At 44.3% G+C, this 14,663-nt stretch overlaps 1 protein-coding gene across 1 annotated transcript in view; it reads right to left on the bottom strand.

The window, feature by feature from the left end:
• Nucleotides 1-14,663, bottom strand: part of obe (activating signal cointegrator 1 complex subunit obelus) — a 565,443-nt gene that overhangs the window by 73,514 nt on the left and 477,266 nt on the right. The window contains exons 40-42 of the mRNA XM_069330748.1: nucleotides 13,871-14,008; nucleotides 13,476-13,697; nucleotides 8,471-8,622 (exon numbers count right to left, since the gene is read on the bottom strand). Coding sequence (XP_069186849.1) covers nucleotides 8,471-8,622; nucleotides 13,476-13,697; nucleotides 13,871-14,008 — 512 coding nt within the window. The remainder of the gene's footprint in view (nucleotides 1-8,470; nucleotides 8,623-13,475; nucleotides 13,698-13,870; nucleotides 14,009-14,663) is intronic.

Genomic DNA, 14,663 nt, shown 5'->3' with positions numbered 1-14,663 from the left:
CATCCATGTTAACAGCTTACCTGTCACCACTCAAATGTGTTCCAGTTTCCAGAACAACCTCCTATGTGGAACTCTGTCAAAGGCCTCATTTAGGTCCAGATAAATGCAGTCAACCCAAACATCCCTTTCCTGTAAAATCTCTGTGGCTCGATCATAGAAACTAAGTAAATTCAATACACAGGATCTTCCAGATCGAAAACCAAACTGTTAGTCTGATATTATATAGTTTCTCTCCAGGTGTTCTACCCATTTAGTTTTAATTATTTTTTCCAATATTTTGACTAATACACTTGTCAATGATACAGGTCTATAATTGCGGGGGTCTTCCCTGTTGCCACTTTTGTATATTGGAACTATGTTAGCCTTTTTCCACACATCTGCTATGATTCCTGTGAACAGGGAAGTCTGAAAAATCAGCTGAAGTGGTATTCTGAGCTCAGGTGCACATTCTCTCAGAACCCATGGTGAAACTCCATCTGGGCCAACTGCTTTATTCTTACTTGGCTCCAAGAGCCTTTGTTCCACTTCGTCCCTAGACACCTCTATGTGCTCTTTGTTCTTCTCTGGAATTCTTATTGTGTCTGGTTCCCTGAAGATCTCATTTTGTACAAATACACTTTGGAACTTTTCGTTTAATGTTTCACACATTTCCTTTCGTTTTCAATGTATCTGTTCCCCATTTTCAACCTCTGAATATTATCCTTTACCTGCCGCTTGCTTTTAATGAATTTATAGAAAAGGCCTGGATCTGATTTACATTTGTCTGCTATACCGTTCTCAAAGTTCCTCTCTGCCTCTCTCCTTACTGACATGTAGTTGTTTCTCGCATCTTTGTATCGCTGGTATGTTTGGGGGTTTGGCCTCTTCCTATAATGATTCCATGCTTGTGTCTTTTGATCTCTGGCCCTTTTGCAATTTCTGTTGAACCAACCCTGTTTCCTAGGTCTGCATCTCTGTTTTGGTATGAATGTTTATGTGGCTTCATCGTATATTTCGCAAAATACGGCATACATATAATTTACTTCCTTGCCTAGCAACAAGTCTGTCCAATTATACCCATGAAAAAATTTCTAAGTTCTCCATAGCGTCCTCTCTTGAAATCGAGTTTATCAACTGTTTCAATGTCCCCATTCTCTACTAGATTATATCGCAAAGCGTATTTAATGTCCAAGAGGACATGATCACTCTTTCCCAAGGGAGGAAGGTACTGGATGTCAAATACCTCTTCTTCTTTCCTGATGAATATTAGATCCAGTATTGACGGAACATCCCCTTCCCTCATTCTCGTGGCCTGCTTGACATGTTGATACATGAATGTCTTCAAGATGAGGTTTACAAATCTGCCTGTCCAAATGTCCTCCGTTCTTGCCTCGTAAGCCTTCCAGTATATTGCTCTAAAGTTGAAGTCCTCCAGTACCAACAATCAGGATTTATCTTTGTCAGCTCTTACCATAATCTCTCTCATGACCATTATGAGGCCCTCTCATTTGTCATCCAGTTCTTCCATTGTCCATGTTTTGCTTGCTGGTGAACTGTAGGCATTTAAAATTGTCAGCTTATCTTGATTCCAGACCTGCAATGCCATTATGTCAATATCTCGAGGGGTTTTCAATTATTAACTCTCTTACCTTCAGGTGTTTTTTCACCAGCACAGCCACTTCTCCCCCCCTCCCTTCCTAGTTTTCCTGTCACATCTCCAAACTGAGTAGCCCCATGGGAATACTACCTCATTTAAAATATTTTCTTCAAGTTTCGTCTCTGTTAATGCGACAATATCTGAGACTTTGAGCTGAATTATATCCTTCAATTCCAATATTTTTTATCTCACTCCATCTATGTTGGTATATACTATTTTCAGGAACATGTTCCCCTTCCCTTTGTTCTTTACACCTCCTTCCTTTAATTATTTTGTTGCTTTGTCTTTTATGTACCATTTCACAAGCTTCTAGTCCCTGACACATTGTAGAAAAAAGAATTCCTTTCTTATTCATTTCTATCCCCATATAGGCATTTCGCTTCAATTAGGTTCATTTTCAGCTTTTCTGTCTTCCTTTGAGAGGTCTTGTCTTATTGACCAAAGTTTGCCATCCTCATCACATTGCAATTTTCTGGTATTCCGAAGCACTTCTGTCATATACTTCACTTTGCTCCTGTGGGTGGAGTCTGCCTCCACCACGTAGCTTCCTAGTGCTTTCCGCTTCCTTTCCCCTCTGACATTGATCAGGTTCTTTTTCGTGTCTGTGGCTTCTTTGGGTACTCAGCTTTCTCCTGTGTCCCCCTGTGCATACGAACATTCCGACATTAGAACAAAAGAACTGCAGAGGGCCTATTGGCCCATACAAGGCAGCTCCTATTTCTAACCACCCATTCCCACTCGGTAATTGGTTCCACAAATCAACAAACCTGTTACAGTACCAGTATTTCCTTAAGTCTTTCCTAAATCTACACTTATCCATTGTTACGTAAAGAATGGTGACAATAAACACAAACACTAAGAGACTAAATATGTTTGGTCGAGTATACAGAAGTACGCAGGTGATACTTTGGTGAGCAATGGTGTGAGTTGAGCGCACTGTGAGTTAGTACAGTATCTCGCATGTGGCTGTTCTAGACCACACTTGACAGTAGACTGGTTATTATTCGCTACCCTGCTCGGTAGCGAATATGCTCGGGCAACACCTCACCGTTCTCCAAAGGTTGGCAGGAATATTAACTGGAAGTAAGGCAAGGTTTGAGTTCCATAATTAGTACTACGAAGAGCTTTGTTTTTCTCATTAGGTTAATGCGTTTGGAGCGAGTACATTATTGGGATCATCTACTCGCTACACCACTGGAGGTCACTCTTGTTTCCTCTTCCCCTCTTGGCGGGGTTGTGTCAATGGCTCCTAACAGGGGTGTTTGGTGAGGTGTGTTGTGTTTGGTTACCTTGCACATGTCTTCAGTGACTCCTTTGTCCATGTCTCTTATTCTTTGTTGTCCTGTGGGGCTCTGCCCCCCATTTTGGTGCTTTTGGTTTCGTTGTCGGCACCTGGGCCTTTTCCCTACCTGGACACTCATTCCTTGCCTATCTTCGGTGCCTGGCTGCACCCTGTTGTCCACGAGGTCCCTCGGGTATGTACGCCCTTCTCTACACATTTTGTTGTTGGTCGTGTGCATTACTTCCCGGCCGCTCCTTGGTCCGTATTCGGGGTTTTCCTTACCTATTTCCGTTTTTCTTCCTCCTATGCTACACTTGTTTGTGTATCTGGGTCGGTGCTTCTTGACTATCCTGATGTTGAATGCTCGGGTGGGCCTCTGTCCATGTTCAGCTCCCTGCTTTTGGACTTCTCCGGTGTTCCGTTTTGGTACTGAGTTCCTACGATTTTCTTTGTGACTTACTGCAGGCTTCGGTGTTGTGCTGTCTGTGAGGGATTGCGGACTTTCGGTCCGCCACTCCTGCCTTACTGATTCCTTTTCTTGGAACCAGTAGCTGGGTTCCGGTCCTGGCTCCAGTTTTTTCTTTGTTCCTTTTCCAGAAAGGGTGTGTTTGCTTTCCTGCGGTTCACGTCCTGCGTAGTTCTCCTCTTGGATGCCTCAGGGACGCGTGCGTCATTCTTCCCTGCTGGAGCTTATTATGTTGCTCCTTTGGGTTGCAGGGTCGCTGTTTTTCGATTCGCGTTTTGCGCTTTCGTTCGTGGTGCTAGTTTCTAGTCATTTGTGCCGCCACTGGTAGGTTCGTTATTGGTCTCCCACCTCCGTATTTCATCTCGAGGTTTTCCTGGCGGTCCTTCCAGTTTTCCTATCACTGCGAAGGGTCCTTCGGTCTCTGATACGGTTGGCTTGTCTTCCCTTCAAGGTTGTTCCAGGACCGTTGTCAGGAACTGTGACGTGATGACGTCATGCTAGTTTAATAATTTTGTTTGGGGAGTTCTGTCCACTCGTTTGGCTTTCAGTAGCAATATTTTCACCAGAATAGGGGTTTGTTTTGGGGCGCCTACCTTTCTGGGTGCCTATCCCGGTCGATGGCAGACATAGAATGCTCCCAACCACAAGGGGGTTTTCTATAGGCCATTGCTCCTCGTGCCTCTCTGAGGGGGCCAGGTTCTGGCTCGTGGTTCCCGGTAGGCAAGAACTCCTAGCACTTTGACTGATGCCAGAAAGTTATACATATCTATTCAGCCTGGCTAGCTCCGGGGAGCCGACAGGGCTCCCCCCAGAAACAAAGAAGCACAAAAACAATGAAAGTCTTGATAAGCGCGATCGTCACTAAGCGGACGGCTCTGGTAAACTGAGGCCGGGTCGGCCCGTGCCACAGGAACCACGCGCTCAGTCGACCCAAACACGTATCAACGAAGTCACTAGTCGAGGCAAAAGTTGCAAGTCTAGCTGCATTTTCCAACGAAATTTACGTCGTAACTCAAAAAATTCGTAAGTAGGGGCAGTCGTGCCACTGTACTTGTATGTATTAAAGTAATACCGGTAATGGTAGGAGTCTTTAGTCCATGGCCATTAAAAGTACTGAATGTAATGAAATGCCTCTTTTTAGATGAGACTTGGTGGCTGTCTGAAGTTATCTTATTGAGATGGCTCTCAACTAGAAGTTCACCTCAGCCATGGAGTTCTCTTTGGCCTACCCAGGACCTGAGCCACAAGCTGGTTCCTTTTACAGAGACACATCCAGAAAGTCAACAAAACATTACAGACCACTGCAGGGTTCAAAAGAACTGAAGCCTCAAAAACTGTTAAAAGGCTGAATTTCTTGAAACTAGGTAGAACTCATTAGTACCAAACCTCTGCCACTGGCTCTTTGGAGGCCCTCTTTCCCCCTCCCAAGTAAGTTCTAGGGCAGATGTGATAACCCACAACCACCAATCAACAATACTGATAGGGAAGAAGGGTTTCAGGAAGCCACTGGGGCTCATGCAGAAAGAGGCATTTCATTACATTCAATGCAGGTTTTCTAGGGGAGCCCCTTATGTCTCCCTGAAGCTAACCACAGAGAAAAACTTAAGGGAATTAGAAAAGAGGAGAAGAGACAGCAGGTACTATGGCAAAGGCAAGACAACTGGCTGAGAGAGATGGCACAAGACAACACAGGCATGACGAGGCCCAGGGATATTGACCAAATACTGAGCCACCAAGATACTGTAAGAGCTCCAATACCCCCATGTCCAAACATGGGGGTTCGAACTTTGGAAAAACCCAGGACATGTTGGCAATGACAGCTGCATGTGCAGCATATGTCTGAACATCATGGGCATGAGGGTAGACTGCAGGCTAACTGTTTGGATGCTACTGAGTTGGCATCCAAATGGACACAAATTCACCAACACTGAAGATTGGTAAAGCAAAACTAAAAAGCATCAGCTGCCTGAAAAGCTTCCACTTCAGAAGCAGGGTTGGAAAGATGAGTCATATGGAGAAAATAAATGTTGCAGGACTCAGGGTCATAGGTGTCACCAACTGAACAGGCAGCATGGCAGAGGAAGAAAATTATTGTTGGCTTGTGGCACAGCCAATGAACACTCCTCAAACTAACAAATAGCAAGAGCAGGTTTGGCATGAGAAGCCATTGGGAACCATGCCAAAAACACTGCAGGGGTATTACCAGGGCTTGAGTAATTACCAAACAGGACACCCAGACACTGGGATGCTTGCTGAAGGAACAGTCTTCAAACACAGCCCCACTAACACGGATGTATAGGCAGAACACAGCATGTATAAAACAAGTATGCGAACTCCAGCACACCCAAACCAAGTGAAATGTTCGCCCCAACCATGGATCTAAACAGAGGGACCAAAAGACCTCTGAACCACCAGAGGTAATTCACTCCACCTAGGTGACCAGGTCTTGAGACTAGAAAATGCCTGAACACACCAGAGAAGTGACTGTCAGTGGTGGAAAAACACATTCATGGAACAAATACTAAAATTGGAACTATACACAAATAAATGGCCCACCACAGGATGAAGTCCGAGAATGGTCGGCACTTAGCTCATAAGTAGCTGGACCCATGAGACTAATTGGCAATCCACGAACACTACAGTAGACAACCGCAGGTAAACACACCACCAACAAAACTGGTTTGAAAGGGTAGGGGGAGGGTTGGAGCTCTGCCTCCTCCCCCCCTCCAATGGTGATGGTTTGGTACTAACGAGTTTCAGCTAGTTTCGAGAGATTCAATCATTTGAGTTCATTTGACAGTTTGATGTTTTGGCTGTTTTTCAACGCAACAGTTGTCTGTAATGCTTCATTGACTTGTGTACGCTTCCCAGTGAGGTGATGGAATGTCACTCACTCTATGACTCCATGTGCCTCTAGGTTGTGGCTCTGGTCCCCAGTAGGCGAATCACAACTCTGTGACTGATGTGAGTTAGTAGCTGGGGGCAATCTCAGTGAGGTAATGTCAGGGAATCATAAGGGGCTTCCCTATCAAATGTTTTTGTGTTACAAGTGGGGATCCGGAATCCGGGTCTCGCAGGAGATATGCAGCAATAGCCTACCGAACCTCCTGCTGAGAGATACAATTGAAAGAAATCCTCCGGAAGGATGGGGCTGAGGAACCCAAGGGAGCCCCGGAACCGAACCCGGGGAGGAGCCGAACTTATATCATACTTAATCAGGGATGGGATTGATAAGAAAACCCCTCCCCCTGCAGCAACAAGCCCTGCAAAGAGGGCACTAACACCCAAGCGGGGTCAAAGGGGGCCCAAGGCCCCCAGGTCGACTCCTTCCCAGCCCCTGGATCCCCCAAATCGGGACCCGGGGCAGAGCAGTCCTTCATACCCTCCAACCCTTAGGAAAGGCAGAGTACAGGAGAAATGCTGAAAAGAAGGGGGCCTGCTGGTGGGACCCAGAAGCCTCGGCAGGAGGAACTGGCCCGAATGCTTCCGTCCCCAACCCAAATGGGGACGGAAGCACTACCAACTAAAGTCTCATTACCAACTAAACCCTCCTCTGACTCCAAAACCCTCAGACGTTTGGGAGCTGGAAGCAGGGGAAAGGTGCAGGATGAACAACAGGGGAAGGACCAGGGAGCTTGGACTGAACCAAAGTCAAAACGATGGACGCCCACAGGTCTGGGTCTTTATAACCAAAGTGGGGCAGCTGCGGGGCATCCGGGTGGGATACCAACCTAGCGCGTTGCAGCAGTCTAAATCTAGCATGCCATGTGGATGCTGCCTGTACCCTAACAGTAATGTCATCAGAATAGTACTGGAGAACAAGCAGAGAACACGACTGGCAAGACTCCGGGTCAAAGGTGTCGTTGCCCCAACATGCAGCATGATGGAGGCAAAAAGAGGTGACTGTCACCCTAAGACAAGGGCACACAGCAACCTTTGAACCCGCACAAGGTGGGCTGGAACTCGGAAGACGCATCCATCAGTCCACCGAGCCCCAACAGGGTTTTCCAGGGCCCGTAGACTGACTGCTACGGTAAGCCTGGGCAAGGTGTTGCTAACCAGTTAAGACAATGGGGAGATCAAAACACTGATACCCCTGTGACGTATACAATGACAGGGGGTCTACCAGAGGGCCACCAAAATATTACAAGTGGAACGATAGCCACACCAGGCAGACCCCCACCAAGCAAGAAAAATAAAAACAATAGAAAAACCCGCAAAAGTACAACGTCCCCAGAGGAAACAGGAACCGGCCGCTGCATTGCTAGGCAGGCAGCACAACACCTTGACGCCCCAACCAGCACGATACCACTCCGTACCCACGGGCAAACAAGGGCCACGAAACCCCAACTGGGCCCAAGGGTGTGGTAAATGCAGAGCAGCATGAACCCCTATGGAAATGGTTATCCTGAATGTACCAGGGAAGGGAACTCTATTACACAAAGACAGTACTCACAGCGTGCTTAGGGAAGGAAGCCCCTAAGTGCATGTAGCCCCGGCACTGATGAGGAACACCTGGCCACCACACACAACAACATTGCAGAGGTCGCAACGAAGGCAAAACACCGCCTTGGAAATTGAGGCCAGAGAAGACGTCTGCCCCGGATCACATTAGCTAATGAAATGGAGTGCTGGGTAGCCGGCGTGGGGAGGAGAAGGCTGCACAGATGAGCGGCGCGGCAGTGGAGTGTGATGTTTTCTTGTTTCCCTGGGCTTGGAGGGAGTTCTACCTCTCTTTTTGGTTTTCAGTGGCACTTTTCTTACCATGTGTGGTTTGTTTTGTTATGCCTACCTTTCTGGGTGCCTAGCCCTGGTCGATGGCAAGTAAGGAAAACCCCCAACCACAGGGGGACTTTCCAGGGCCATTGCTCTCTGCAACCTCTCTGATGGGGCCAGGTTCTGGCTCGTGGTCCCTGGTAGGTCAAACTCCTTAGACTAATGCCCCAGCCTAATATATCACACTCAGCCCGATTGCTCCAGGAAGCCGAAGGGGCTACCCACAGAAAGATGCCCGATATATATTATGGTGATAATTTCAGACGTTTACTCTTATGCCATGGACACCAAGACAGTTTGCTCAACTTACTTGAAGCAGTAGAGTGTATCCGAGGCGATGTGTGGCAGACTGAGGAGAGAGCTGTCAATGTGCCACCGAGCCTGTGTGATCATCTGCATTAACACCTGTACCTGCAGGGATGCTGCTAGCCATCCTGCACATCCACACAAGTCCAACATAGCCTAGAAATATTAGTCAAGATATGAGAGTGCACAACACACTAAAACACTAGCAATCTGCAGAGCACTGAAATTGTGACTGATGAATAATCTATAATTTTAAAATATATAAAAGCCAACACTCAGTCTGCTTAGTTATATAACAGTAGCCCATTATGTATATCCAATACTCTTTATAAAACACTGGGATCCAGTCTAGCGTTAGTCTGCATGCTACGGTTCTTCACTGTCAAGTAATTGACACCAACTCAGATTCTACACAGCAAAATTTGATTCTACATAAACAAGAATTCTAGATTCTTTAAACAAACAAAATTAAATATCAATAGTAAGTAGACCATGCAGGAATTCATGTGCATGATGGAAGGAATGGATGTTGGTACTTTGGTAGCCATTTTAGCTTTGGGATGGTCTACTTTTATTTGACCTTTAATTTGTTCTCAAATTCATTTAATAAAAACTTCAAGACAACACAGCTATTTGTGTGTTGACTTGTTTCACAGTACTATACTTTACATCCTATTATCATCTTGTGTACTTTACCTTGAGGTTACCTTGAGGTGATTTTGAGGCTTAGCGACCCCGCGGCCCGATCGTCGATCAGGCCTCCTCGTTGCTGGACAGGTCAACAAGGCTGTTGGATGCGGCTGCTCGCAGACTGATGTATGAGTCACAGCCTGGTTGATCAGGTATTCTTTGGAGGTGTTTGTCAAGTTCTCTCTTGAACATTGTGAGGGGTCGGCCAGTTATGCCCCTTATGTGTAATGGAAGCGTGTTGAACAATCTCGGGCCTCTGATGTTGATAGAGTTCTCTCTCAGAGTACCTGTTGCACCTCTGCTTTTCAATGTGGTTATTCTGCACATCCTGCCATGCCTTCTGGTCTCATGTGGTGTTATTTGTGTATGCAGGTTTGGGACCAGCCCCTCTAATATTTTCCATGTGTAAATTATTATGTAACTCTCCTGCCTGCGCTCAAGAGAATACAGATTTAGGCTCTACAGTCGGTCCCAATAGTTTAGATGATTTACTAAGTGGATTCTAGCAGTAAAGTACCTCTCCAGGTCAGTAATTTCTCCAGCTTTGAAAGGGGCTGTCACTGTGCAGCAGTATTTCACTCTAGAGAGCACTAGTGTCTTGAAAAGTATTATCATTGGTATAGCATCCCTATTGTGAAAGGGTCTTGTTATCCATCCTGTCATTTTTCTTGCAGTTGTGTTGGCTACTTTATTGTGTTCTGTAAAGGTAAGGTCTTCCGACAGGAGTACACCCAAATCATTTACATTGCCTTTTTGTTCTATGTTATGATTTGACTGCGTTTTGTACGCGGTTTTCGTTTATATACAGTATCCACTCAATTTAATGGCCTCTTTTATACCTATCTGCCGGTAATAACGACCGGTTTGGGAGATCGGTATCTGGAGCCTTGTATACCGGTCTGGCGGTAGATATTACCGACGGTCGGTATTGGGTTTGTTTTGGCATCAGCAGCCCCTCACATGGCGACCAGGCCACTGACCTCGATCATCCAGAGTGGTATATTAAATCTTAACTTTCTTTTAAAATGATTCAGTTTTATGAAGAAAATTCTAAATTATTATTAATAAAATATTTTAAAACATTTGTTATTAAGCAAAATTCTTTGTTTTCTTATTAAATACTTTTTATAGGATAGGCAATAGGTATTTTTTTCCCACGGACCTAGAATGTACTGTGCCTGGCCATGTGACCGCATTGTTTACTGTTAACTCGTGCGGCTGAGAGCAATGTCTCAATATTAGCCAGAGAAAATCAGATTCAGACAAAAATAGATAAATTCATGATTTCAATGGTTCATGAAAGCACCCACTGGGAATGTAACAAGTCATGCAGCCTCCGCTGGCAACGAGTGCCCAACAAGCCATGCTGCACCCGCCGATGCTGAATTCCCATCAACAAGTCATGCAGCCTCCGCTGGCAACGAGTGCCCAACAAGCCATGCTGCACCCGCCGATGCTGAATTCCCATCAACAAGTCGTGCAGCCTCCGCCGGCAACGAATGCTCTGCAAAATATGCTGCACCCGCCGATGCTGAATTTCCATCAACAAGTCGTGCAGCCTCCGCCGGCAACGAATGCTCTGCAAGATATACTGCACCTGCCGATGCTGAATTCCCATCAACAAGTCATGGAGCATCCGCCAGCAACGAATGCTCTACAAGCCATGTTGCACCCACTGATGCTGAATTCCCACCAACAAGTCATGACAAGTCATCCAATAACAATATAAAATATGATTGAAAGGCATATAAATTAGTGTAAAAAGTGTTGATAGAGTACAGTACTGTAAGTGTTAATGATTATTTAAGCCTTGACAAAAAGATACTGTACAGTGTAAATATACAGTAGAAATAATTGTCAATAATGAAGTAGAATTAGAACTCATGTGAATTAGTAGTAAGGCTAGCTGTTGTGTGAAGTGAGTGCCTGAAAATAAGTGTACATACTGTATGTACCCTGTATACAGTCCTTATACAATATAAAACAAGCGCTGCAGAGGATGACTTCACAGCTTCGTAATCTTCAGCTTCATTAAAATTAAGTCAATTTACCAATTTTATTATAGTATTACAACATATTAATTGTTTTTTTTTCAACAAAAGCTACATATGCAGCCTCTGCAAATGTATATTTTATCATTAGCAGAGAAAAGGTGAGCTCAAAATATTTCGTCTTGGCTAACTCTCAGTGACAAGGTTCGATCACCATTGTATGGCCTGGCTGCCACAGCCTGTGTTGTAACATTAAAAATACATTACCTGCAATTGCAATGAAATGCAATTACACAATGAACTTTATTTAATTTTAGTTATACAGTATAAAATATATCCTACCTGAATGTTACTTGAAAAATTAACCCGACTTAACTTCGGAAATAACAGAGCTCCGGAAATAACGACCAGGGTACAGCCCCATATAGGCCGTTAAATTGAGTGGATACTCAATTTAACATTTTTTCATTTTTTCCGTAGCGCATGAGCTGGAACTTTCTTCCTTAAACACAATATTATTTTCTGTAGCCCGTAGAAAGACCTGATTTATGTCTGATTGGAGGTTTGCCATGTCCTCTATGTTGTCTACTCTCATAAAAATCCTAGTGTTATCTGCAAAGGATGATACAGTACTATAGGTTGTGTCCTTGTGTCATCCAATATGAGGATGAGAAAAAGTGCTGGAGCAAGCACAGTACCATGGGGGACTGCGCTCTTCACGGTTGATGAACCAGATTTGATTTTGTTGACTATTACACGTTGGGTTCTATTAGTCAGGAAATGGTAGATCCATCTGCCTATTTTTCCGGTAATTCCTTTTGAACGCATTTTGTGTGCAATAGCACCATGGCCACATTTGTCGAAGGCTTTTGCAAAATCTGTGTAAATTACATCTGCGTTTTGTTTGTCTTCCATGGCATCTAGTGCCATGTCATAGTGGTCCAGCAACTGTGATAGGCAAGAGACTCTGTTCCGAAACCATGTTGTCCGGGGTTATGGAGATGCTGTGATTCCATGTATTTTGTGATCTTACTTCTTAGCACTCTCTCAAAGATTTTTATGATGTGTGATGTTAGTGCAATCTGTCTGTCTGTGGGACCAAGCGAGAGCCAACATTTGCCTCGCCTTGGCCCCAAGGGCGAGGCAAATGCTGAGCAGCAAGAACCTCCACGGGAATGGTTCCAGAACGCCCCAGGAAGATAACCCTGTCATGTAGGGGCAGTACTCACAGGGCGCTTAGGGAAGGAAGCCCTAAGCGCATGCAGCCCCGGTACTGATGAGGAACACCTGGCCACCGCACACCACAAAAACACAGCAATGAGTGCTACGAAGGCAAACACCACCTAAGAAACTGAGGCCAGAGAAGCATCTGTCCTGATTGACATTAGCTTACAAACTGAAGTGCTAGGCAGCCGGCACAGTGAGTTCCGGGGCCCCTCCTCCTCTTGGGGAGGGGAGGGCTGCGCGGACGAGCAGCGCAGCAGTAGTGTGACGTTTGCTTGTTTGCTTCTTTTCCTGGGATTAGAGGGAGTTCTACCTCTCTTTTCGGTTTTTGTTGTTAGTTTCTTACCATGTGGGGTTTGTTTTGTTATGCCTACTTTTCTGGGTGCCTAACCCCGGTCGATGGCAGATGCAGAAAACCCCAACCACAGAGTGGTTTTCCTGGGCCATTATTCCCTGAAACCTCTCTGAAGGGTCCAGGTTTTGGCTCATGGTCCCTGGTAGGTCGAACTCCATAGCTAATGTCTCGGTCTAATATAAAACACATAAGACTGATAGCTCCAGGGAGCCATAGGGGCTCCCCACAGAAAATTTGGTTTGGCCACTTAAATTTTACTATTTATTGCCCAACATGAGAATGACAAAACTTGGAGCTTGACACTTGGTTTGTTTATATGATGCAAGCTCATAGTCAGAATCAGTGCATTATATGATCTTTCAGACACTTAGCAATAACTGTTGTGCAAGACAATACAAAAACTGTAAAACCATGGATAAACTGGAGAAGTGTAAATTCAGAAAAGACTTGGCAAAACACTGGACTGGAAATAGAGTTGTTGATTTATGAAATAAATTATTGGGTAACAATACAGGTAGATGTGGGACTGTTGGATTGTTTCAAGCAATAGTTAGAAATATATATATAGATGAAAGAGTTTAGGTGGGTATAATAAGAGCAGCCTCATATTAGCCAACAAGACTTCTGCAGTTTCATTCTTTCTTATGTACCACACAAATCCAATAAAAAAAATTTTTAATTCAGTTATTTCCAAGTTGTAATGATACCACCAAGAAGTAAAACAATGACAAAAACAACTTTCCACCCACCTGTAAAACTCTGATTGCTTGGTCAAGAACAGATTTTGTATCAGTGAGGTAGTCCACACACGGTAACTGTAGGCGGGACATGTGAGCCTGCAGCAAGAGATGGGCTTTGGTGTGTGAGGAGTCATATGTGTAGGCATTCACCTCAATGGGGCACGATTTGGCCAACTCTCCATTCAGGTTGTCTTCATTATGACGAACTGGCAACTGATCATATTCGTGTGCCTAAAATAGATGGGAAAATCAACTTTAAAGTACATGAAGCACAATGCTCACCAAGATACAGCAAGCAGTTTCTTAAAGTCAAGAGTTCTATTGCATTACTTTATATTTTTTCAATTAAACAAATGCAAAAACAAATTACAGTAGCAACAAAAATTTGAAGGGGAGAGTATCACCTGTGTTAGAAGGTCGAGGAGGTCTTCCATAGTAACGGAAGGGCTTAGTTTTTCCTGGAACATCTGAATGGTCTGGTGTGATAAGTAATAGAATGAGGCTATGCGTCCCAAAGGTGTCGTTTGTATAGTACGCTTATCCTGAAATACGTTACTGAAATCAGTATAGGACTTCCAAATGCCTAACTTCTTTTTAATGATTTTTCAGTTCTGTCACTATTTTGAATTTATCAAATTGTAGTCTGATCGAATACATTGTTAAGTGAGAATATAGACACTAATTATTACTACAGTAACTCAAATACAGTACATATCAATACTTTATACAGTATATACAAACCATACATCACATACAAATTCTTTGCAATTCAGTTTTACTGCACAGTTTATTCCATCATTAATTTAGTCATAATCAGCAGATATTTCAAAGAACTTATGAGTGGCCCTTGTCACTAAAGTGACAATTGCAGAACAGCAAGCAGTTCTGGCTAGACTTGATGATCGGAAAGACTCTTTCTGGGGGTTCATCACTGTCACTAAAGTGACGATGCTTTATATACCAACGTGATGAATCAATAATCTGGCACAAAAGTGAGCTGTCAGTTTACGGTCACACATGGATGTGAACACTGCACAAGAAGTAATAGTGAACAGGGAAGAGTAGAAGCTGTTAGAGAGGGAATGAATACATGACACTTGTCTTTGACAACTTAAAAGAGTACCCAAAACCTCATTCCTGGAGTAATTACAATACTGTTGTGGATGACGTGCTGGAGTGTATGGGTGTTGGTTCTCT

This window comes from Procambarus clarkii, chromosome 24 (genome assembly GCF_040958095.1).
Source record: "Procambarus clarkii isolate CNS0578487 chromosome 24, FALCON_Pclarkii_2.0, whole genome shotgun sequence".
In the NCBI taxonomy this organism is placed as follows: Eukaryota; Metazoa; Arthropoda; class Malacostraca; order Decapoda; family Cambaridae; genus Procambarus; species Procambarus clarkii.
This window is presented reverse-complemented; position numbering and strand designations above follow the sequence as displayed.